Source organism: Vipera berus (genome assembly GCF_964194415.1).
Source record: "Vipera berus genome assembly, chromosome: 5".
Lineage (NCBI taxonomy): Eukaryota > Metazoa > Chordata > Lepidosauria > Squamata > Viperidae > Vipera > Vipera berus.
In genome coordinates, this window is record NC_138207.1 from 95,461,679 (window position 1) to 95,485,537 (window position 23,859).

A 23,859-nucleotide genomic window follows, 5' to 3' on the forward strand; every position below is an offset into this window, starting at 1 on the left:
GGCTCCCTAAAACCATTAAGCTCAGATCAATAATTCACCTTCACGGCGCTGGCGTTATTCTGGGACCCTCTGATCATGACCGTAGCACCGTACGTCCGAGAACGCTGCTTAAAGGACACCGAAATATTATACGTCTGTGATATGTGCTGAATCGTGGGAGAACTTGGATCGGGGATTGGTTGAAGGATTCCAGCTATAGGTAATTCGAACATTAACACCAAGGGCAGCAGTTCCTAGGACAGCAACCAAAACAAATCCACAGCAAATAATCAACGTAAATGCCATCATATCTACTCTGCTAATATGCTGAATTCCATCACATCTACCCTGCTAATATGCTGCGTATTTGAGCACAGAGCTGGGAGGGCTTCAGGACATAGCCACCACATCGAGAGCCCCTTGTTATTAAAAATGGGGGATCCTTTGTTGTCACTTCAGAGGCCAGGATTCTGCTCCTCGTGGGCACTGAGGGATCTTCAGGAGTGGAGCAGGGAGGAAAGACCAGGAACTATTTCAATTTTTCATTTCATGCAATGCATCCCCACTGGTCCCCCCACCCCACCCCCACCAATGAAATATACAATACAAAAGGAGGAAAAACTCAGCAGAACCACAGACCACTAGAATAGCAGATGAAATACAGCAATCGCCCTAATGAGTTTGGCAGTCTCGGGCTTCGTGCCCAGGCAGCAACGAGGCATTGGAAGGGAGCTCCAGAGAAATCTAAGAACTGCGGAACATAAGATTGACTGATGAAAGCGGGAAGCCAAAACCAACGATTTTCAGCAAGCCATTCAGTTCAGAGGAAGTAAAGAATGAAAATATGTGCAAGCTAGTAGCATTCCCCATTTTTAATAGGGTACAAGAAGTGAAGCCTGCTCCTTCCAGTCCAAGCAACTCAGTTGAACTTCCCTAATGGACTACCTGGTTCCCTCATGACTTGGCTCCATCTGTCCATGGCTTTGGTCGTGACTATCATGCTGTTTTTCTTTGACTGATGGAGAAATAACTCTCCCCAGCCTTTCCTCAGCCAAAATGGGGAGGGCAGGGGCAGCGGGCTAGCCCAAGACTCAAGCTACAGGCTTTGCTTAGAGCAGGGGTAGGCAACCTTGGCTCTTTTATGACTCATGGACTTCAATTCCCAGAATTCCTGAGCCAGCTATGGTGTCTCAGGAATTCTGGGAATTGAAGTCCATGAGTCATAAAAGAGCCAAGGTTGCCTACCCCTGGCTTAGATGGAGAGAGCATTTCAGACAATGGGGCTGCCACCTGTCAGAAGAATAATCTGGGGTTCCAACTGGAGCCAGGGCTGCAGGAGAATAAATAAAAATGAGATCCAGAAAAGCTGTGAGGAAAGAAGAAATATTTATTCCTAAAAGCAAGGAGTTTGCCTTTAGGGGCAGCTGCAGAGAAATGGGGCACGGCAACAGACTTTTACCGAGGAGCTTGTCCTGGTGTGGAAGCGTCTATGTGCTGATTCTAGGGTGACACTTGAGGTGTGTGTGTGTTTGTGTCTGTGTGTGTGTAGGTAGGTTTATTCTTGTGAAATTGCAGTTCTGCTGGGAGACCTAATTTAATTAGCTCTATTTGTTTTTTAAAGACCTGATTCTTTCATATGTGGATTAGGTCTGGGTAACCTATTTGAGGTTTTGAGGAATTATGAGTAAAAAAATTTTTTCCCCATTTGGTACTTTTACTCGATTAATTTAATTTCAGCTTGACTGTCGATTATCTAGTGGCGAAACGGATTCTCAGTCCATTGTGAGTTCAGTTAATGTTTTAAGGGAAGATGGAAACACGATAAAGAATAAAATACACTTTGATATAAAACTTCTCACACACCAAAGAGCCCGCTTTCCTGGATCTACAGAATATTGTAAAATCAGGAGACAATGAATGGGAGGCGGGTCGGGGGGGAAAGCATGCTGAGGTTCTGAACTGCTAAGGCTTCATAGGTGAACATGTTAATTCTTATATCTAGCAACATGGAAAGCTCTACAGGGATAAGATTTATTGAGTTGGCATTAAGGGGCAGTAATCCTGAAGAGGATACAGGAACTGTATCTATAGAGACCCAGGAAGTGACAAGAAGTCTCTAAAGAAATACTTTCTTCTTCTATGCTGTGGATTATGGTCTCCCCTCTCCTGAGTACAAAGGTGCAAACTAGGCCTTGAGGAGTCTACTTCACTTGACAGGCAGCTGAGCTTTAATACCACTGGAATGGAAGTCGGGAAAACAATAAGAAAAGTTGCAGCTCCAGGTGCGCTAAACTCCCCGAGCTGCAAACTTTGCAGAACACACAACACATCTGGAGGAATTCCATCTTTTTAAAGTAACGTTCACTCATGCTGGCATTTCATAATTACCCGTATTCTAACTCTGGCAGATTCCACTCCGGCTGGTTGCCCGGCGATAGACACCTGTGGAAATGACAGGACCAATAGTTAAATTATAATAACAGCAGAAGGCGGCAGAGTATCCTTGATAGAATATTGATGTATAGCAGAGATCTCTTGGAATTCTAGTTTCTTACAGATGCCTTCACAAACGACTCAAGCCTACTGCATTTGAGTTTGGCACAGAAGCAAAAAATATCTGAATATCTGGGCCTTGTTTGTATGCCCTGCTTAGACACACCTGAGAAGTTGTTGCCTTGAACACTTCAGGTTTGCCCTAACATTTACAAATGTTAAGGAAATTAAAAACAAGTTTTGAGGTTATGTGGGTGTGCTCTTTACAAATTTACAGGAAACAGGGTTGCTCATCAGAGAGAGGTATCGTCTGAGAGAAAAACTGTGAAAGCAAAAACCAACCACATCTGTTACACTTTTTGATGGGCATGGCATTACTGATGCTCACAGATTTATTGTGCACAGAATGACCAAGGGGGACTGAAGCGAGGTCAAAATAAATTCAGTGATTTGACAAAACCGCACACTGAAACACAATTTGGCTTCAAGAACCTTTTAAAAGTGTCCTGCTGTGTCCTGCTGAAAAGGTATGCATGGCGCCCTTGACAACTTCTTTGAGTGCACAAGGATGATGACAAATACACCCAGAATAAGCATCTAGTGCTCAAGCCTTAATTTCAGTATCTCCCAAGGAAGCTTTTTTCTGGAAAAGAGCTTTTCTTGGGAAAATCATGCAATTTTACATATACAATATACTGCCTTTTCCTCCTCCTCCTCCTCCTCTTCCTCCTCCAAATGCAAAAGCAAACACAAAGTATGAAAGTGGTGCCCTCCCAAGAGAAATAGGCTAAATGCTTTTCCACAAAAGCTTTGCAAAGTCCTAGGAGACAATTCCGACTTCATCAGAGTTGTTGCACGGTCTCAGGGTTCAAGAGAAGCTCAGAGAACACCCACTTGATTGCTTTTTTCCGCTTGGTTGTTTCGATTGGAATCTGGAAAATGGATGTGGCAGCCTGTTTCTTCCATCACTTTTTTAATATTATTCCCTCCTTTGCCAATGACGTGGGAATGCTCAGTGTGAGATACGTCCATCTTCAGGGTGACTCGATTGCTCTGAAATTGAAATCAGAACATTCTTTATTTCTCTCTCCCGGGATACGATGCATTTCACCTTTATGAAACTGTTGACATTCAAGCCTTGGTTTCCAATCTAAACCCATTTTTTTCTGGTGAGATTTCCTCTGGTCCATTTCAAATCTCCTTTCCTGAGTTAGCAAATGAAGGATTATTTTTTCAAAACTAAAAATGGAAATATTTTGTACAAACTAAAAGGAACATTCTTATCTGTGACCAAGCTCTCTATCTCAGCGGTCCCCAACTTTTTTTATTTTGGTGGCCTGGCCCGGTGCGCGTGTGTGTGTGTGTGTGTGAGTGGCAGGTTCACGCGCACATCGCTCATGTGAATGGAGCTCACGTGCCCCAGTTTGAAACAAGCCACAGTCAGGTCAGGGCCCGGGAGTTGGGGACCCCTGCTCTACCTCAAATGTGCAAGCAAAAATCTCTACAGCACAAAATCCACAGAGAGTGTGTGCTTTTAAATAGATATGACTATATTTAATTCAAAACTAAGGGGGTTTTTTGTTTTTGTTTTTTTACAAAAAGCCTGTCCTTAAAAATCCAGGCTAGAAATGATTGGTTAGCATCAGAATCAGTCAATGCAGATCCAGCATAGAAATTATGCAAAGGAGTTGAGAAAGTCATTTTCTCTCCTAAAGGAAGTGTTTTTAAATGTTTTAGCGCTCCAGTCTTTACTCATTGGGGGCTGGCTCAAAAACTTTGTCACTTTCCAACAGCTCTATTAAGATATTGCACATTTGAAAACAACAACAACAACCATTTTTAGGATGGTTTACAAAAGTTATCTTGCACAGAAACTTAGCAAGATGTTGGGTGTGCTGTTATGTTAAAACTGTCATTATTTTTTTTCCCCTGGCCTTGCTTTCAAAGACTCTTGAGATGGGAAGGTGAGCAGGTGAAAGTTTTCCTAAAAGCTATTCACAAGTATATGGACTTTGGGCCAATTTGGGAAGCCTGATGTCAGATGAGTAATTAGATGAGGGCTTAAACTGGATGCCCCACTATTTCTGAAAACAGGATCAAGAGTCAAACTACCAACCCATGAAAATATCCTGGTCCCAAATATAGGCAACTTCCCACAATTTTTCAAGGCTTAGAGACACAATTTGGGATGGCGAAGTCTAGTCTGGACTGCGACTTCTTTATTTTAGCTATATATTTTGCTTATTATGGGCAGGTCAGGATGCTTGTCTACATCAGGTGTCCAAATCCTAGGTAGAAACAACGCTGAACTGTTGCAGCAAAGGATGCAAATCACCAACAATACATGAAAGTCCTTGCATTAAATGTCTCTTTGGATGGATGCTGCTTTGAAATGTGGCACCATGGCAGAACTGAGTAGACTTTGGGAGTTTTACATAAATCATAATTACCCACAGAATTGTGGATGGTGGTAGATTATTATTTATTTTCGAAATCTCAGGTAACCAACTATGGAAAAATCCATATTAGATTGTTCCATCACTTCTAGTAAGGAACTTTGGCCTTGTGAACTAAAGACCAAATATCATCATTTCTCTATTCCTGTCAAGTTAAAATAAACAACAACCTAAAACCTAGAATTCTAGCCTAAAGATGAGTAGTTAAATTTTCAACTTACTTTTGTATCCAAGACAGACATGATCTTTTCCTTCGCTTCTTTAACATTCTCCTTTTTTCCAGAGACTTTAATGTGAGGATCTTAAAAGAAAAAGAATAATTGCTTTGTACAAAGGCTAAATATCTTAACGAGTCACCCAATCTTTCTAATGCAAGCAAGCATCCTGCCTTCTGCTTTTCATACATATTCTATTAGGTAGGTTACATAGCCAACTCTCAAGAAAGTACATTGAATATTTCCTGGAGAAACCCGCAAAGCTGGCGCGGCTTCATCATGAATTAATTTGTGGCAGACACATTAACTTCCAAAGGTTTCAGATGGACTAGACTAGAGAACCTGTCGGGTTTTTTTCCATTTCAATGAAATCAGGTTCCGGGCTGTATATTAACCCTGCTGGAATGTAATACAACTTACTGCTCAACATACCAAGTTCTACATGCAATCACAGAAATGTGAAGTTCATTTTCCATCACCAGAGTAAATAGCCAGTCCTCACCATCACCGTCATCACTGCCTACATGGACAAATCCATGCACTTCTCTTGGCAAAGCTTCCTGACGTGGCTTGTCTTGGCCTTTTCCTTCCTAGGGCTGAGGGTGTGTGATCAGCCCAAGGTCACCCAGCCGGCTTGATGGCTAAGAGGGGCTACAACTCCCCGTCTCCTGATTTCTAGCCAGGTGCCCTTTTTAGAAACTTCGCCAAACTGACCCTCAATAATCCTCAGCCCGATTTATTCGCCCTCACATTTAGGATCAGCCTCCTTGGCCCCCCCCTGCAATAGGTCTGCCAGAAAAACAAGTCTGATGCTGAACTGTGCTTCCGAAATTTAGGATTGGGCATTTTAAGAACAACTCTGAATTCCACCCCCCCCCTTTTCTGAATGCCAAAGATAGAAAGAAATCTATACAGGTGGTCCGCGTTTCACAATAGTTCGTTTAGCGACCATTTGAAGGAACAACGGCACTGAAAAAAGTGACTTATGACCATTACAACCCTTGCAGCATCCGGCAAGGTCAGGTGATCAAAATTCAGGCACTAGGCAACTCGTTCCTATTTATGGCGGTTGCCGTGTCCTGGGGTCACGTGGTCGCCTTTTGCGACCTTCTGACAAGCAAAGTCAATAGGGAAGCCGGATTCACTTAACCACTGAGTTACTAAGTTACCAACTGCAGTGATTCACTTTAACAACCGTGACAAGAAAGTTCATAAAGTGGGGCAAAATTCACTTAACAAATATCTCGCTGAGCCGCAGAAATTTTGAGCTCATTTGTGGTTTGTTAAGTTCAGGACTAGCTGTAGTCCTGACGCTACAGAAAGGATGCAAGCTAAGCGCTCTTCATAGATTGTTGAAATATTTTCTAAAAAACAAAAAGGTGGGGCAATATGTCTCTATAGACGTTAATTTTAAGGATTGGATTAAAAAGTTACATTAATATTATACAGGATATGCTGAAGGGATGGGGGATGCCCTTCGGTTGACCTATTGAGTCAAAAGTCTCTCTCTGTTTAGAAACTAAATCCAACTTTCCCCGTATTCAAGGTAAAGGCAAGAGACCAAATCAGTCCATGGGAAATTTTGTTAAAACCTTTTCCCTGATCGGGTCCATATCAGATGCAGGAAATTAGTAAGAATAAACCTTCCTCAACTGGGTCCATCTCTAGATGCCAACTCAATCAAGGACATAGGTTCTCTTCCAGCAACCAATCCTGCCCCTTCTGTTTGTAAACTTAATGAGTACATGTTGCTTGGCATAGTTTTCAGACTTTCTTTGTATTGACTGCTTAGTGACACAAACAATGTACTCTACACTGGAGTCCTACTCAGTGGTGTAATGGGACTGAAATGCTCCAGCAGTTTATATTATTTTTTTTATTGAAAAGTTTTATAAAAGTTACAATATTATCCCATCCCCAAACCCCCCCCAAACTCCCTCCCCCTCCCCCACTTCCCAAAGCTGGTTACAGGGTTACAAATATATAATAATCATAATCTAACTAACATTAATCAATTATATAAATAACCAAATACATAATACACTTTAACCCGCCTATAACATAATTACAAACTCTCTAATATATATATATATTATAAATTTTATAAAATTATAACAATCTAAAATTTACTCATAAGCTAAATGGAACTTTTTAGTCCCATATTTTTTCTGAATATAATCTATCCATCTTCTCCAAACCGAAATGTATCTTTCTTGTGAATAATCCTTCAAGTAAGCAGAAATCTTAGCCATTTCTGCTAAATTTGACACTTTAAGCGTCCACTCCTCTATAGTAGGCAGACAGTCCTTCTTCCAATATTGCCCTACCAATAACCTCGCAGCTGTTATCAAATTCAACTTCAAATTAATTTCTTTGGTATCACAATCTGTAATAACACCCAATAAAAATAATTGTGGAGTAAACTTTATCTTTCTCCTAAAAATCTTTTGAATGTTCCACCAAATTTTAATCCAAAAAGCTTTTATATTTCTACAAGTCCACCAAATATGAAAATAAGTAGCATCCAAACTACCACATCTCCAACATTTGGGCTGTAAATTAGAATACATTACAAGACAACTTTTTAGGATCCAAATGCCATCTATAAAACATTTTATAAAAATTTTCTCTTAAATTTTGGGCTTGAGTAAATTTTACATTTCTAACCCAAATTACCTCCCACACATCCAATGGAATCGGTTCTTGAATATTTTGAGCCCACTTTACCATACAATCCTTTACCAATTCCGTTTCCGAATCCAATTCTATTAAAGCATTATAAATTCTCTTTATATGCGCTCGAGTTTGATCTTTGATCTGTTTTACCAAATTTTCATCCATCCGTGTCAAACCAACCTTCTGATCTAACTTCCACCTAGCTTGCAATTGAGTATACTGAAACCAAGACTGTACGATATTTTCTTGCTTTAACTCGGCTACCGAACTTAGTTGCCAATCATTCCCTACCAATCTAAGTAGTTGCTGATAAGAAATCATATCCAAATTCACACCCATAGATACCCCCTCTATTGCGTGTCCAGGAATCCCACATATTGGTATTTTATAATTCAGCTTATAATAATACTTTCTCCAAACATGCAATAAAGCACTTCTTAAAATATGAGATTTAAAAGCCTTATCAACTTTTTTATCATAAATCAGATATGCATGCCACCCATATAATAAATCCCATCCCTCAAGATAAAGTAACCAGCAGTTTATATTCTTGTGGCATGTTTTTTTTTTTATCTCGCTCTGTGGATGTGGCACTGAAATCTTTCGTTAACTAGAAACCAAGAAGGACAGAGCACCATCTGCTGTTGTTACATATCACCAGCAAGTTACTGGATGGTTTCTGTACAGCCAGCTCCGTTCTGAAATGAGAACAGCTTTGCACCCACAGGGCCACTGATGCAATGCATTGTTGCAACAGACTGAAGTCTCTTTTGCTAGCGTTCCAGGCAAGATCTCAACAGCTTCACAACAGGAACATTTGAAAACTAGCTTCTGATGCTGGACTCTCAATCTCACTGCAACGTGGCATTCTTGAAACGATGAAATCATACAATGTACACATAATTTTCTTTCCCTGTGCCACACACAGGGTCATCTGAATCCCTCCAACAAGGAAGGGTTAAAAGGATTGCTAGAAAAACAGAAGTCACGTTCTGGCTGATGGGAAAAAGAGACACTCCAAACCACCTTGTGTTTTCTTTGGCTGTGGCTCAGCATGCGACAGGATTCCAGGCAATTGTGGCTTATTAAATAAACCAGGCAAAGCTTCACAGGGTGACCAAAATGACCACCTATCGGACACCCTGTCACGGTAGATTTTCCGCACTGAACAGAAGGCTGCATTAGGCTGCTTTAAACCCTGTAATTCTACAGAATTAGTGTTATGAATACACCCATCGTAATTAGTAGCCAGACCAAGAGGGGAAATAGGCTAATCACACAAAGAAAACTATCAGACCTTTAGCGAGATTTGAAAACAAAAGGAGAATGAATATTTTTTTTTCCTTCTGGAAGATCAGCAAAACAAAGTCCAGGTGGTTCAGAATCACAGAATCCTGGAAGGGACCTTGTAGGTTTTCTAGTTCAATCCCCTGCCCAAGGCAAGAGTCCTTATTGCATCCCGGACAAGGATTTGTACATACTGCTCCTTCCTCAACCAGCGAATTGATTTATTTGCCAGCTGTTTCATTTTTCCTCTAGGAAACTGTAATAACGTTAAGTGAAGGAGTAAGCAAGCCTCTTTGGGACAGTCCAGACAGATTTAAACTGAAAACTCTTTTCAGATTTCAAAGAAAACTTGTGAAGACATGCCCTGAATGCAATTATCTTCTTACAGTACTTATGCTGTCCTCTAGAAGGGTCATTTTTACCATGATTTGGTAGAAATTTTACCGATGGATGGAAATAAAAATGATTACTATGTGAGTATTCTGTTCTGCCACACACTATAAAAGACTTTTTGTAGCACGAGGAATGAAGGATATACTGAACTGTATTTTATTTTAAACTGTTTGTATTTTAAATGGTTTACTCCGTTGCACTAAGAACAAATTTTGCTGTATTAAATGTAGCTAAAAGAAATCCAGCTGTGCACTCGCAGCTTGGTTATTTTGTCCTTACAGCGCAAAGGGTAGACAGCAGATGGTCCAAACTCTTAATGCTAGAAACACTGGATCACTATGGTTAAGAAAGTCAGAGAAAACTAGAATGCTAAAAATGTAGTAGAGTGGTGCAGCTGACAGAAGTTAAGAGGTTTAAAAATTAAATGCACAGCAGGGGGGGAGGTATGACACAGCTCTTGGCTCCAAATTCCATCACTCGCAACTACTTCTCACACAAGAACAGACACAAATTCATCAGGGAACTATTAAATGCCAATCATTGTCTTGGTAAAGTGAATATGGGTCCCATTAAAGCAAGCCAAACAGCTCAGAGCAGCTATGACACTGGAGACAAGTGCACATGGAAAAATTATGATGCATTTCTAAAATCACGATGCATCAGAAACTTCCCTACATCAATGCAGAAGATCAAAGAGGAGACATGGGATGTAAGAATTTAACTGCAGCCCTGATTTAACTTACTAGATCCCATTTTCACTAGAGCTGGACTGAAGGATCCAGGACTCTCAAAATGTTGATTTGCAGCTCCGAGCATGTCTTACATTAACCTGTTTGATCTGAGGACTCTTAAGAAGTTCAAATGAGGTTCACTTGGACAATCACCTCACCCCACAATATAAGAGCTAATTTCACATCAGCTCTTGATATTATTTGTCTTCTGATTCTGTTAAATCTCTAAAGTTAAGTAATCTTTAGAAGGAAGGACTTCGGTATGTATATCAAAGCTTTGCTTTTTTTAAAAAAAATCAGATTCTCAATTCTTTTCTTTCCGCCAATCTTGCTGAAGAAAACTTGATGAGTGTCACATTTGGAAATACTTTTAACAGACTAAATTAAAGTATCAATTCAAATTAGGCTTCGATTGAAAAAGTTCTGTTTTGTGCCCTCTATATTTAGTCTTGCTGTGTCATTGCTTTGGTGTTAACCTCATCAAGACTGTCAATAAGTAGGGCAAAAATTACTAAATTTATCCTCCTAAATAAAAATACTTAAAATTGTTATTTTAAGCTTGTTTGGGGGGGGGAAGAAAGAGTCGTTGTCCACCCACTCAGACATCATGGCAGCTATCAATAGAGTTCCTTGGAAAGTGAAAAGAAGAGAGGAATGAAAAACAAGATAATTTGATCCTCCGTGTCACAAAGCCAGTCTTTCTGTGGGCCCTTGTTCATATGTATATACATGAAGAGGCATGAACAAAAGGATAAAAAAATGGAAACATCGTTATACTTATCGTAAGTATACATTTATGTATTTTTTCTTTAAGCGCAAAAACGTTTCTATTATACTAGAGCACAGGTCTGCAACCCGCGGCTCTGGAGCCGCATGCGGCTCTTTCAGCCATCTCCTGTGGCTCCCAGTCCTCTGACATGTGCAGTCCAAAAAAAAAGTGGGACTAAAAAATTTCTACCAATCAATTCAAATATGCAGGGTAGGTGCATATCATGCCTTGGCTCCACTCTTCAGTGAAACCCTGTTCTGTGCATGTACGCGCATGCGCACACATTTTTTTGCGGCTCCCAGTTTTTCCTTTTGTGAGGGAACCGGTTCCGAGTGGCTCTTTCACTGTTTCAGGTTGCTGACCCCTGTACTAGAGAAACAGAAGAAAACATAAAACCATAAAGATATCTTGGAATAAACAAGCATTTATTTATTTATTTATTTATTTATTTATTTATTTATTTATTTATTTATTTATTTACATTTATATACCGCCCTTTCCCGAAGGACTCAGGGCGGTTTACAGGGTGATTAAAAAACCAAGATACAAAAGTTAAAAACAAATTTAAAAAAATTATATTTATCCCTGCATAAATAAAACCCCAGTTAAAATAAGATGAATCCTCAGCCTGGGCCAGAGAGCTCGAAGAGCCAGGTCTTCAGGTCCCGGCGGAATGAACGGAGGTCGGGGGCAGTCCTCAGCTCCACTGGCAGCTGGTTCCAGAGGGCAGGCGCTCCCACTGAGAAGGCCCTCCCCCTGGGTGTTATTCGCCGGCAATCTCTCACCGGTGGCACCCTGAGAAAACCCTCCCTGTGGGAGCGCACTGGACGAAGGGAGCTTGATGCTGGCAGCAGGTGTTCCCTCAGATATCCCGGACCCAAGCCATTTGCTGTCTTCTTTTTTTTGTTTTGTTTAATATTGGTGCTGAAATCCAGTTTCTTTCTTACAACATTTCCCAACTGGCAGTTCAGTAATTACAAAACCCCTGCAAACAAATCTTAATCAGATGTACTGAGAAGTTCTTAGGCGGCATCCTTCCACAAAGCATTTGCATCTGATCCACTGAAATATGTAAAAATGAGGAGACGTTGAAATGACTTTCTCAAAGATTCCCAGAAAATTCAAAAGTTAACCTGCCATAATAATAAAAAAATGACATATGGATTCAATGATTGGTAAACCCGATTAATTGTTTGAAAAAAAGGGTACTACTGTAGAGTATACCTTTAAACTAAGGGTTGAATTTAAGCTTTTATTTATTATCTCTTTTATAAAAGTTGGAATCACTTTATTTTTATACTTCTGGTGTTTTTCCCCCCTACGGTTTTTGTTTTCTACACTCCCCTCTTTTTCTTTATCTCTGTCTCTCCTTCTTTCCGACAGTCTGGTTAGTATTTATCTTCATAGTCTACGGACATAATTTAAAAGGGGGGAGGGAAACAATTTGGACTGTTCGAATCCACATTTCTCTGGACGTCCATCCATGACTCTATTCCTTGCGCAAAGACAAACCTCAATGTTTGTGAGGTCCAGCGGTGCAAGAAGAAATGGTAGAACTTCCATGCTGAGCCGCCTTCCCCTTCTTGACTGCTTATGGCTCTACCTCGGTGGGATAGAAATGGTAGTTTCACAGGGTCTGCAGGAGGCCAGGTTGGGAAGACTTGCCTCATCATCCTCGCTGAAGATCTTCCTTTGAAACGAAGGTGGAAGCACTCTAGCCCAGAGCAATGGAGTTCCTAAAGGTGCTAAGACCACAGCAGCCAGAGCGGGAGGCAGAGACTTATCCTGCCCTCATATACCTCTCTCCGAATAACAGAGCTTACGGTATTTAGTATAGGCCGTCTGAGTATCTTTCAAGCCAAAGACAACAATGCAAAAATGAGTCTAAATGAAAAAGGCCTGTGGAGATAGAGGGCAAAAGTCAATCTGTACCCTGGTGGTGCCTATTTGTTCAGAAATAAAATAACCATGAAATCCTCCAGAGCTGCCATACATTGTACATATCCTGCACAGTCTTTAGGCCAGAGATGGTTTTGCTTTTCCTAAACCATCGGCGTTACAGAGTTTTTTGTCTTATGGGATGCTGCATGGCTGAGATGGTGGGTGAGTGGGGCACCCCAGCATGTCTCCTGAATGACAAAGACGTACACAAACCAACACTGCTAAGATCTTTTTTTCAGAGTTTAAAATACACTGAGGAACGTGGCTTTGTTCCTTTGGCGAGACACACTACTAGGCCATGTATTATTTTGTGAGCCCCTTATTAGTATGGTACGTTGTGACATAGGATGGGCTCCTTCAGTTTGAAAGACTCACAAGGCATTCTGTCTTTAGAGTTTGTTCGGCTAAATGCAACAGAATATGCGAGAACAGTAGTACAACATTAAGCAGTCATGCATATGAAGAACGGGTGCAGATTACCTACGGGAGCACCTACTGCCGGCGTCAACGTCCCTCCGTCCTGTACGCTCCCACAGAGAGGGCCTCCTCAGGGTACCACCGGTCAGAGAATGTCGGCTGGTGACCCCCAGGGGGAGAGCATTCTCGGTGGGTGCACCAATCCTTTGGAACCGCTTACCGGCTGAACTCCGGATGGCCCCCGACCTTCGTTCCTTCCGGCGTGATCTAAAAACTTATCTATTCGAACAAGCCGGCCTGGCCTGATGGGTTTGGGGTTTTAACATTATTTTAACTAACTTACTACATTGGGCACAATCATTTAACTTTAAATCTTGTATCCTGTATTCTTATTTTTATTGCCCTGTACACCGCCCTGAGTCCTTCGGGAGAAGGGCGGTATATAAATCAAATAAATAAATAAATAAATAAATAAATAAATTTGGGTTTCACTAGAGAAAAGAAGGGACGCAGTGGCTCAGTGGGTTAGGACGCTGAGCTTGTCGATCAGAAGGTCGGCAGTTTGGCGGGTCAAATCCCGAGTGCCGCGTAACAGAGTGAGCGCCTGTTACTCGTCCCAGCTTCTGCCAACCTAGCAGTTCGAAAGCACGTAAAAATGCAAGTAGAAAAATAGGGACCACTCCGGTGGGAAGGTAACAGCGTTCCGTGCGCCTTTGGCGTCTAGTCATGCCGGCCACATGACCACGGAGACGTCCTTGGACAAGCGCTGGCTCTTCGGCTTTGAAACGGAGATGAGCACCGGCCCCTAGAGTCAGAAACGACTAGCACGCATGTGCGGGGGAACCTTTACCTTTACCTTAGAGAAAAGAAGGACTGGGGTGACATGATAGTGGTATTCTAGTATTTGAGGGGCTGCCACAAAGGGGGGGGTCAACTTATTTTTCAAAGCACCGGAAGGCAAGACAGGAAACAATGGATGGAAACTAATTAAGGTGAGAAGCAACCTAGAACTACAAAGAAATTTCCTAGCCGTGAGAACGATCAACCAATGGAGTGGCTTGCCTTCAAAAGTTGTGGTTGCCTCACGACTGGAAGTATGAAGAAGAGACTGAACAGCCACTTGTCTGAAATTGTATAGGGTCTCCTGCTTGAACAGGGGGCTGGACTAGAACAGGGGTAGGCAGCCTTGGCTCTTTTATGACTCGTGGACTTCAACTCCCAGAATTCCTGAGCCAGCCACGCTGAGGGAAAAGGGAGAGGTTTCCAAGCTGAGCCATGCTGGTTCAGGAATTCTGGGAGTTGAAGTCCACGAGTCATGAAGGGGCCATAGTTCCCCCATGCTGGCTCAGGAATTCTGGGAGTTGAAGTCCAGAGTCATAAAAGAGCCAAGGTTGCCTACCCCTGGTCTAGAAGATCTCCAAGGTTCTATTCTATTCTATTCTGTTCCGTTCTAAATTCTAGTCTAGTCTAGTCTAGAACACGTCTATCTGCTCTAGAATAGTTTCAATCCAGCTTATGCCAACCTGTGAATCCTCCAGATGTGTGAACAACTCTCAGAATCTTCACTCTGCAAGATCATTGCTAAGAATTTTGAAGTCCATAACGCCTGAACAGCACCGAGTTTTGGAAAAAGCTTTTGCAGTTGGTGATCACTATACCCTAATCCAGGGGTAGGCAACCTTGGCTCTTTTATGACTCGTGGACTTCAACTCCCAGAATTCCTGGCTGGCTCAGGAATTCTGGGAGTTGAAGTCCACGAGTCAAAAAAGAGCCACGGTTGCCTACCCCTGCCCTAATCATTCCTTAAAAAAAAAAGCAAGCTGATGCCATAAATGTAGCATTTAAGAAGCAAATTTCCTTCCCAAAAAAGAGCCAATTGCTACATTACACTTTGAAAAGGAAAACAAAACATAGTTTGCTACAGTATGTGAGCACAACATAACACATAGTACCCCCTCAACTTCTTATCAATGTTTATTGTACTTTTTTTTTAAAATGAAGCATTCCATTGGAAACATTCAGTTCTGTTTCTAAAGGTTTTGGCAAATGTTGCAACCAGCTAGCAGCCAAATATCTTCATATACTGCATTTGTTCCAAGAGATTTATTACTTCTTGGCTCAACAAATTTAAGATCCTTCAGTAAATGAGGATGACAACAACGGCTGCAGCCATTACATTAACTGCCTTAAGGCATAGTGCAGGACTTTTTCCATAAACCAATTTATTAGAATTAAACTATATAGTGCTTGGAGAAACAGAGCAAGTTCTTAAACTTTCCTTTCTGTATCCAGAACAAAAATGATAGCATTTGAGGTTTGTATGTATTTAAAAAAAAACAATGCTCTTGTAAAAGCAACATTAATGGGGGTTTTAAAGCATGTTTCAAAATGATTTCTTTAGTTGTATAAAAAAATTGGGCCAATTTATTGAAAAATAGAATCATAATTCTTTTTTTAATTGGTAGCATCCATAGCTTGGTGATCTCCAATCAGTTCATGCTCAAAAATAAGAATTGCTCTTAACAAGATCCCTTTGATTTCAACTTGACTCCCAGGTACAACCTGAAAGAAATATGGAATTGTATCAAGTAGTCACAGAAGTGATTTTTACTGCCTTTCCAAAAATTGTTTTGACATCGCAATCTTGCCTATAGCCCTGATGATATCCTACTTAGCAACTGGACAAGCATATCCCTGCATTGACTTTAGAAAAACAACCACAAAAACAGCCAATGCTGGGCTTTGTGTGCCCAACTGAACAAAGTTAGTTGGCCTTAAGCTTCTCTTTTGGATACTTGAATTTATTAGCTAAATATTTTTGAGGGTTGGGTTTTTTTTTGTTACAGCTGTGATATCCTCTTACAGGAGGAATCAAGTTCAAAACCGTCAATTTTTATTGTTGAATTAGTGACTCCCTCAAATTACAGTTAATGAACTCCTGTTGTTGAAAACTGTAGAGATTTTTTAAAAAATGGTTTGTGCAGGAAACTAACTCTAACCACAGAAATTGGCTTAGCATTTTTAAGAGAACAAATGTTTTAAAGCATTTAATAAAAACAGGCACTTTGCCTAACTCAAGTTTGGATCATATTTACTTCAACTTATAAATTGTAAGGACAGTTTATTTACACGCGTGGACACAATTTTTGTATCTTGTGTTTCTCAACTAGGATTCACTTAATAATGCCATCTTAGTTATGGATCATCTTGAAAGTGAAAAATCATATTAATACAAAAAGATAGATTTGCAATTGCCACTGTTTAAATTAACTGTGTATATGTGTTTGTGTGTGTATATACACAAACACAGACACACACGGTTTTAATTGCAACAGATGCAAAATTACTTTGCTGTATATTGTCAACAGCTTTCTTAATATGAACCAGCTTATCATAGGGATGGGAAAAAGAATCAAAACAGACTCACAAATATTCATTTTAAAAACTTAAAGACTTATGGGCTTTGTTGTTTTAGAAGCCTTAACACACACTTCCCTTTTTTTCATTTTGAAACTTCCCAAACATGATGCTAGGTAACTGGAATTTTCAGAGCTCTTTTGTGTATTAGCCGAATGATCGGTTTTAACATAAGCAGCCAAGGACAGTTGAGGCATTCTGAAAGCTGACCAATACTTAATTGCAAAGGGCAAAGCTAAATTATTCCATGGTTACATGTCCACACAAACGTACACTGGAAAGCAAAGATCGAGATGAGCAGTGAACTCAGTGAATAGAGTGAAATTTAATAGAAATGCCAGCATCAGGATAAGAAAATGACCTGGCTTGGAAGTAGGACATCTGAAAGGGATCTGGGAGTTCCTTGTCAATGACAATTACACATGAGCCAGTAGGGTGATGCAGCTGCTCAAAAAGTAATTATTATCTTGGGGTATAAGCAAGCAAACCTGACAGCCAAGTTATGTGAGATATTTTTTCTAATAGGGCCTGGAGTAGTGATCACCACACTTTGGAGCAAGTTCAGAGGAGATGCTCACCCAAGATGAGGAAGGGTCTGAAATCCAAAGAATTTGGGTATGTTAGCCTTCAGAAATGAGGGAGATTTCATAGTAGCCTTCAAATATCTTAAAGAATGCCACAGAGAAGCCATGGATTTATTCTCTACAGGACTACAAAAGTGGCCCCCAACGTTTTGGGCACCGGAGACCGGTTCCATGGAGAGTGTGCTGCCACCATGTGGTTGTTTGGGGAAATTATAATATGCTATCTTAACTGGGTCAGCCAACTCCTCCCACTCTCTGACGTATTTCCTCCTTCTCCTGACCATGTGCCTTTACACCCCTCCCCTTGCTGGGATGGACTTCCTTCTCCTGGTTCCTTTGTGTTTCATCTCCTCCTCTATAACCGGCAGACACACGTGCAGACATTGTGAGTCGTTACTATCTTTTGACCTTGAAAATACCGTCTATGCATCATCTACCTCACCTTGTTTTGCTGTACTCTTCTCTGCATGCAAATAAAGGTCCTTCTGGATGATAAAAGGTACTTTCACGAGTTCTGCTATCTGGCAAAGACTAAGATTCTATCAATGATAGAATCCGCTTATACAAGCCAGCACAGGGGTCTTAGCAAGGGGAAAAATCATTAAACGACAGTCCGATCCAGAATAGAGAGGTTTTTCCATGGACTGGAAGGGGCATGGTTTTGTATGCTGCCTGCATCCCGCGGATGGGGCTTCGCTTGTTCATGCGGACTTTCTGGCATGCTGCAGCCCGGTAGCAGTCACAGCCCAGGGGTTGGGGACCCTGCACTAGAGGAAAGAACTAAAATCAGTGGGTTAAACCTGTAAGGAAGGAGATTCCAAGTAGACATCAGGAAAAAAAATTGGAATAGGCTTCCATGTGATGAGTCTTCCTCCCGTAAAGGTTTTCAACTGAAGTTGGAACCTGTATGGAATGTTATAGCACAGGGGTGCCAAACTGCCGGCCCACGGAAACCGCGCCCACCCCATTGCCGCCAATGGGGAAAAAGCTCCAATACATCGAACGACATCATGTGATGTCACGAGTTTGACATGTCTGTTATAGCAGATCTTGCACTAACAGGGGTTTTAGCCTAGGGTCCCCTCAACTCCCTGATTCCTTGAGATCCATCAAACATAATAACAGAGTTGGAAGGTACCTTGTGGGTCTTCCAGTCCAACCCCCTTTTCAAGAAAGAGACCCTGTACCGTTTCAGACAAATGGTTGTCCAATCTCTTCTTTAAAATCTCCAGTGATGGAGCACCCACAACTTCTGAAGACAAGCTGTTCCACTGGTTGATTGTTCTGTCAGGAAATTCCTCCTTAGTTCTACAGTAGGTTGCTTCTCTCCTTGATTAGTTTCTGTCCATTGCTTCTTGTCCTGCCTTCAGGTGCTTTGGAGAATAGCTTGAACCCCTCTCTTCTTTGCGGAAGCCCCTCAATTATTGGAAGACTGCTACCATATCACCCCTAGTCCTTTTTTCCATTAAAGTAGACCTAAAGGTAAAGGTAAAGGTTCCCCCGCACATGTGTGCTAGTTGTTTCCGACTCTAGGGGCCGGTGCTCATCTCCGTTTCAAAGCCGAAGAGCCAGCGGTTGTCCGAGGACGTCTCCGTGGTCATGTGGCTGGCATGACTACACGCCAAAGGCACATGGAATGTTGTTACCTTCCCACCGTAGTGGTCCCTATTTTTCTACTTGCATTTTTACGTGCTTTCGAACTGCTAGGTTGGCAGAAGCTGGGACGAGTAACAGGTGCTCACTCTGTTATGCGGCACTCGGGATTCGACCCGCCAAACTGCCGACCTTCTGATCGACAAGCCACCGCGTCCCTTAAAGTAGACCTACAAACAAGAAATCTATCTATCAAATAATACACATATTTATCTATATTCAGTTTCTGATGAACCTTGCAATACGTAGGACTGAAATGGGATGTGCATTCCCTCCCTAGCCTGCCACTGGCAGAGAGACTTATGTAGGACCTCGGGGTTGCAACTGAGGCACAGATGCTTCAGATCAAGATGACAGATGCACCGTCTGTGGCCAGACCGGGTCTGCAGCCTAATGCGATCACAGAGTCCCTCTGCCTGTCCTCCTCTCCCACGTTCTTGGCAGACCCTAGGCATGAGGTAAGAGCTCTAGAAAATTTCTAGAACATCTGGACAACTTAAAGCTACAGCTCGTCAACACAACATGCAGTGTCCCTCTTTCCTAGCTTTGACACCTAAAATGTTTCCCTGAAGCGTGTTGCTCGCTTAGTAAGTTTTTACTACATCCAATATCTGCCAAACATCATCTGTGCCATTCAGGAGTTTGACATGCCTGAAATAGTTCTCTTTATAGAGAGTGATAAAATGGGGAAGGAAAAAGGAGTTTTGATAGCATTGCCCCACGGATTCCAGTCTGTCGAAATGCCCATGATAAATTGCATTTATCTTCTGTTTCATAGTGTTCCTAGACTTTGACACCCTAATTTGTATCAAAAAAGAACCAGGTATAGACTCCTGCATTGTACATAAGCACATTTAACAAAAACGTCACAAAATATTATCGCTAATTGTTGACAGAAAGTTCCATTCTTTTCAATGAGGGACTGCTTTGCATTATAAATCAAATGTTTAAGGTCGTGATTTAAGCAGTGCATTAAATCTACAAAGGCAACCACAGTAAACAGATGCCATTCCTGGTCCGTATTGACTGAGACACAAATTCATCCCTTAGACATGCAAAGAAACATAAAACCAATTTAAATTGAATTATTTATCTAACAGCTCTGAGTACATACGATGTGCAAAGAAATTCATTCTTTGAACTTTTCATCAACACTTTCTATAAAGATGCTGTAGAAGGCTTCACCAGAACACAGACATGAAACAATGCCTCTGTTCAGCCACGCTTCTGAATCTGTCTCTTCCACCTTTCAGCCTCAAACCTCAGGAATATTGTAGTTAATAACATCCTCTCATTTTGCATGCCTGTTTTATAGTCATTTTTTAAAATTGTGACCGTTTTATATGCGTTTTATATTGGTTTTTAAATTAAGTGTTGTACGCTGCCCAGAGCCAAATATGATAAACACATGCCTTTTTTAGAACATCTTTTAATTTGGTTAAAAGTTTTACCCCAATAATTAACACAACAAAGTAAAGAGTTTGCACTGTGTTGCAAACAGCAATATTAAATGCACCTCTAAGCTATTTAAAACCACTAACAGAATAAATAATTGACTACAGGGGCACCTTTGTTTTCAGACTGAGTCTTTATCAAGTTCATTCCACACTGATTATACAACAAAGGTGACATTTTAACTAAGCATGTCTGACCCCACCTCACTTTTGAACATGCCCTATTGGGCAAGACAAGTGTGAGCTGTTTCCTGGATTGACTATACCAGGGGTAGGCAACCTCGGCTCTTTTATGACTTCATGGACTTCAACTCCCAGAATTCCTGAGCCAGCATGGCTGGCTCAGGAATTCTGGGAGTTGAAGTCCATGAGTCATAAAAGAGCCGAAGTTGCCTACCCCTGGACTATACCCTTAGCAACCACGAAGTAACCCAGCATAGGCAGCACATCTTGAAGCATTAATAAATGAGTACAAGTTTGTCAGTTTTTAATCACACTGCATCTTTCATCAAATAGAAGGCACCATTGGTATTCTGCAAAGACCATTTGACTGCCTTAGTACAGACCTGCCGCATTTCAAAAAAGATGTTGAGACTTTGGAAAAGTGCACAGAAGAGCAACTAAGATGCTTAAAGGCCTGGAGACTAAAACATATGAAGAACGGTTGCAGGATTTGGATATGGCCGGTCGAGAGAAAAGAAGGACTAGGGGGGACATAATAGCAGTATTCCAGTAACTGCGGGGCTGCCACAAAGAAGAGGGCGGTCAACTTATTTTCCCAAGCACCAGAAGGCTGAACAAGAAACAATGGATGGAAACTAATTAAGGTGAGAAGCAACCTGGAATTAAGGAGAAACTTCCTAACAGCGAGAACAGTCAACCAGTGGAACAGCTTGCCTTCAGAAGTTGTGGATGCTTCATCACTGGAGGTGTTTAAGAAGAGATTGGACAGTCACTTGTCTGAAATGGTGTAGAGTCTCCTGCGTGAGCAGGGGGCTGGGCTAGAACACCACCAAGGTCCCTTCCAGTTCTATTCTGATTCTGATTTGTGTAAGAAAACCCAGAAGCTTGTTTTAGGACAGTCTAGAGCAGGAGTGTCAAACTCAATTTCATTGAGGGCCGCATCAGCATTGTGGTTACCCTCAGGGGGCTAGGTGGGCATGGCCTACTGGGTGGGTGTGGCCTACTGGGTGGGCGTGGCCTACTGGGTGGGCGTGGCTAGACTGCATATGGCCTACTGGGTGGGCGTGGCCAGCTCTACATCGTTCGCATCAAGGGTGCCTATGGGGGCCTGGGCAGGAGTGGGACAGATCTGGGGGTCTCTGGCAGAAGGAGGGTCTCAGGGCCAAGGCAGAGGGGGCCGTTCCCTCACTGTTTCCAGGATGGCTTCGCGGGCCACATGAAACCACTTCGCGGGCCGCATCTGGCCCCCGGGCCTTGTGTTTGACATGTCTGCTCTAGAGTGACTGACACCAAAAATGTCTCTCCTTCAAACTGTGCTATTCTACTGAGGGAAGAGGGTGATTATGGACTGATCACATCTTGCTTGTGACTTACGTTTACTTCCACCTCAGAAAAGAGTGGAAAGGCCAAAAACTGTTGGCTTCTCCAATTGGCGCAAAGGGAAAAATGTTCTCTTGCTGTAGATGGGCACGTTGCGTTGAAGACAGAGATCCAAGGAGGCTGGTCCTCCTCATGGTTGAAAATGAAGCCCAAGCAAAGATCACAAGAGGATAGCCCTTTCCTCAGAATCATCTGATATGGGTCTGTTTCAAACACAGAGACATTCACATAACCAGAGAACAAGAAACAGATGTGCATGAGTATAAACCAAAACTGTTTTCACTTCTAGAGTCCGAGCCAGCAAAATCCTGGCAGCTGGCTTGGCAGTTGGGTTGCCTACAATATAGACTTCTGGAGCTAAAGCTTGCCTTGTACTCTTGATTATGATGTTTGGAGAGAAACAGGGTTCTAGAGGCTGCGACAGTTTCAAATCCTGAGAGACTAGCAAGCATTAAGCCTATTTCTCCCCTACTTAACCACCATACAACCCATCACTGATTGCTTCCAGATGCTCTTCTTCCATTGTTTCACTGCTGAGTCATCCGTTCATCCTTGTTTGGCAGCTCCTTCGATCTAGACTCAGCTTGGCAAACGCCATGCCTCGGGAGCTACTGTCTACAATTTCTCCAAGATGTTAACAGAGCTACCTAATTTTATTTATTGCTGTAGTTATGTCCATATTCATTACCTTGACTTGTTTCAGAAAAACAATAACTGCAGTGCAGCTCATTGTAGGACCCGGGCAGTCCCTTTTTCAACTCAGCTTCCTCAAAAGGGCACCTCTACTGGGATACAATTAGAGGAGATTTCTCAGAGAAAAGAAGAATACAAGCGCAATAAATAAATAAGGACATTTGAACACAGAAAAAATGATTTGGTGCACAGAGTAGCTTACAGAAAGTAAAGCCACTGGAAAATACGTAGAAAACACACAGAGAGAAAAACGCAAGCATTACCAAATCTGAAGAAAGTGTGCTAAGATGTTGAAATTCTAGAAAGGGTGCAGAGAAGAGCAATCAGAATAATTAAGAGACTGGAGGCTAAAACATACAGGAATTGGTTGCGTCTAGTCTAGTGAAAAGAAGGGGAGACAAGGTAGCAGTGTTCCAACATTTGAGGGGCTCCTACAAAGTCGACTCAAACTATTTTCCAAAGCACCAAAAGGCAAAACGAGAAACAACGGATGGAAACTAATCAAGGAGAGAAGCAACCTAAAAATAAGGAGACATTTCCAGACAGTGAGAGCAATCAATCAATGAAACAACTTGCCTTCAGAAGTGCTCCATCACTGGAGGCTTTCAAAAAGAGACTTGACAATCTGATTTTCGTTCGTTCCGCCGGGACCTGAAGACCTGGCTCTTTGAGCTTTCCAGCCAGGACTGAGAATTTTTAATTTTTAACTTATTGTAATTGGGTTTTTAAATCAGAGTTATAGGGGTTTTAGATTTTTAATCAAGGACAATTTAATCTATTTTAATTGTTATTAACGTTTTGTATTGTAATGTTGTTTTAATTGCCTTGTGAACCGCCCTGGGTCCTACGGGAGAAGGGCGGTATATAAGTTCAATAAATAATAATAATAATAATTTGTCTGACATGGTATACTGTCTCCTGCTTGAGCTTGGGGTTGAACTAGAAGACCTCCACGGTCCCTTCCAGCTCTGTTATTCAATGTTCTATGTTCTAAGTCTCAAGTTCCAAGTGGAACGAAGATGTTAACTCCTAAGCCCAATCTTAGGGTAAGTTAAACTGGGCAATTTTGCCTAGATAGTGATGAAATCCGTGTAAATGCACATGAAATCAGCATGAAGCCTCTGGAGGATTCTGCCCC

The 23,859-nt window shown here is 41.7% G+C and overlaps 1 protein-coding gene across 1 annotated transcript in view; it reads right to left on the reverse strand.

Moving 5' to 3' along the window:
* BICC1 (BicC family RNA binding protein 1) overlaps window positions 1-23,859 on the reverse strand; it is a gene marked incomplete at its 5' end in the record, with an annotated part of 129,562 nt that overhangs the window by 23,650 nt on the left and 82,053 nt on the right. The window contains 4 exons of the mRNA XM_081328267.1: window positions 39-233; window positions 2,368-2,421; window positions 3,367-3,525; window positions 5,150-5,229. Of these exons, the coding sequence (XP_081184393.1) occupies window positions 39-233; window positions 2,368-2,421; window positions 3,367-3,525; window positions 5,150-5,229 (488 nt within the window). The remainder of the gene's footprint in view (window positions 1-38; window positions 234-2,367; window positions 2,422-3,366; window positions 3,526-5,149; window positions 5,230-23,859) is intronic.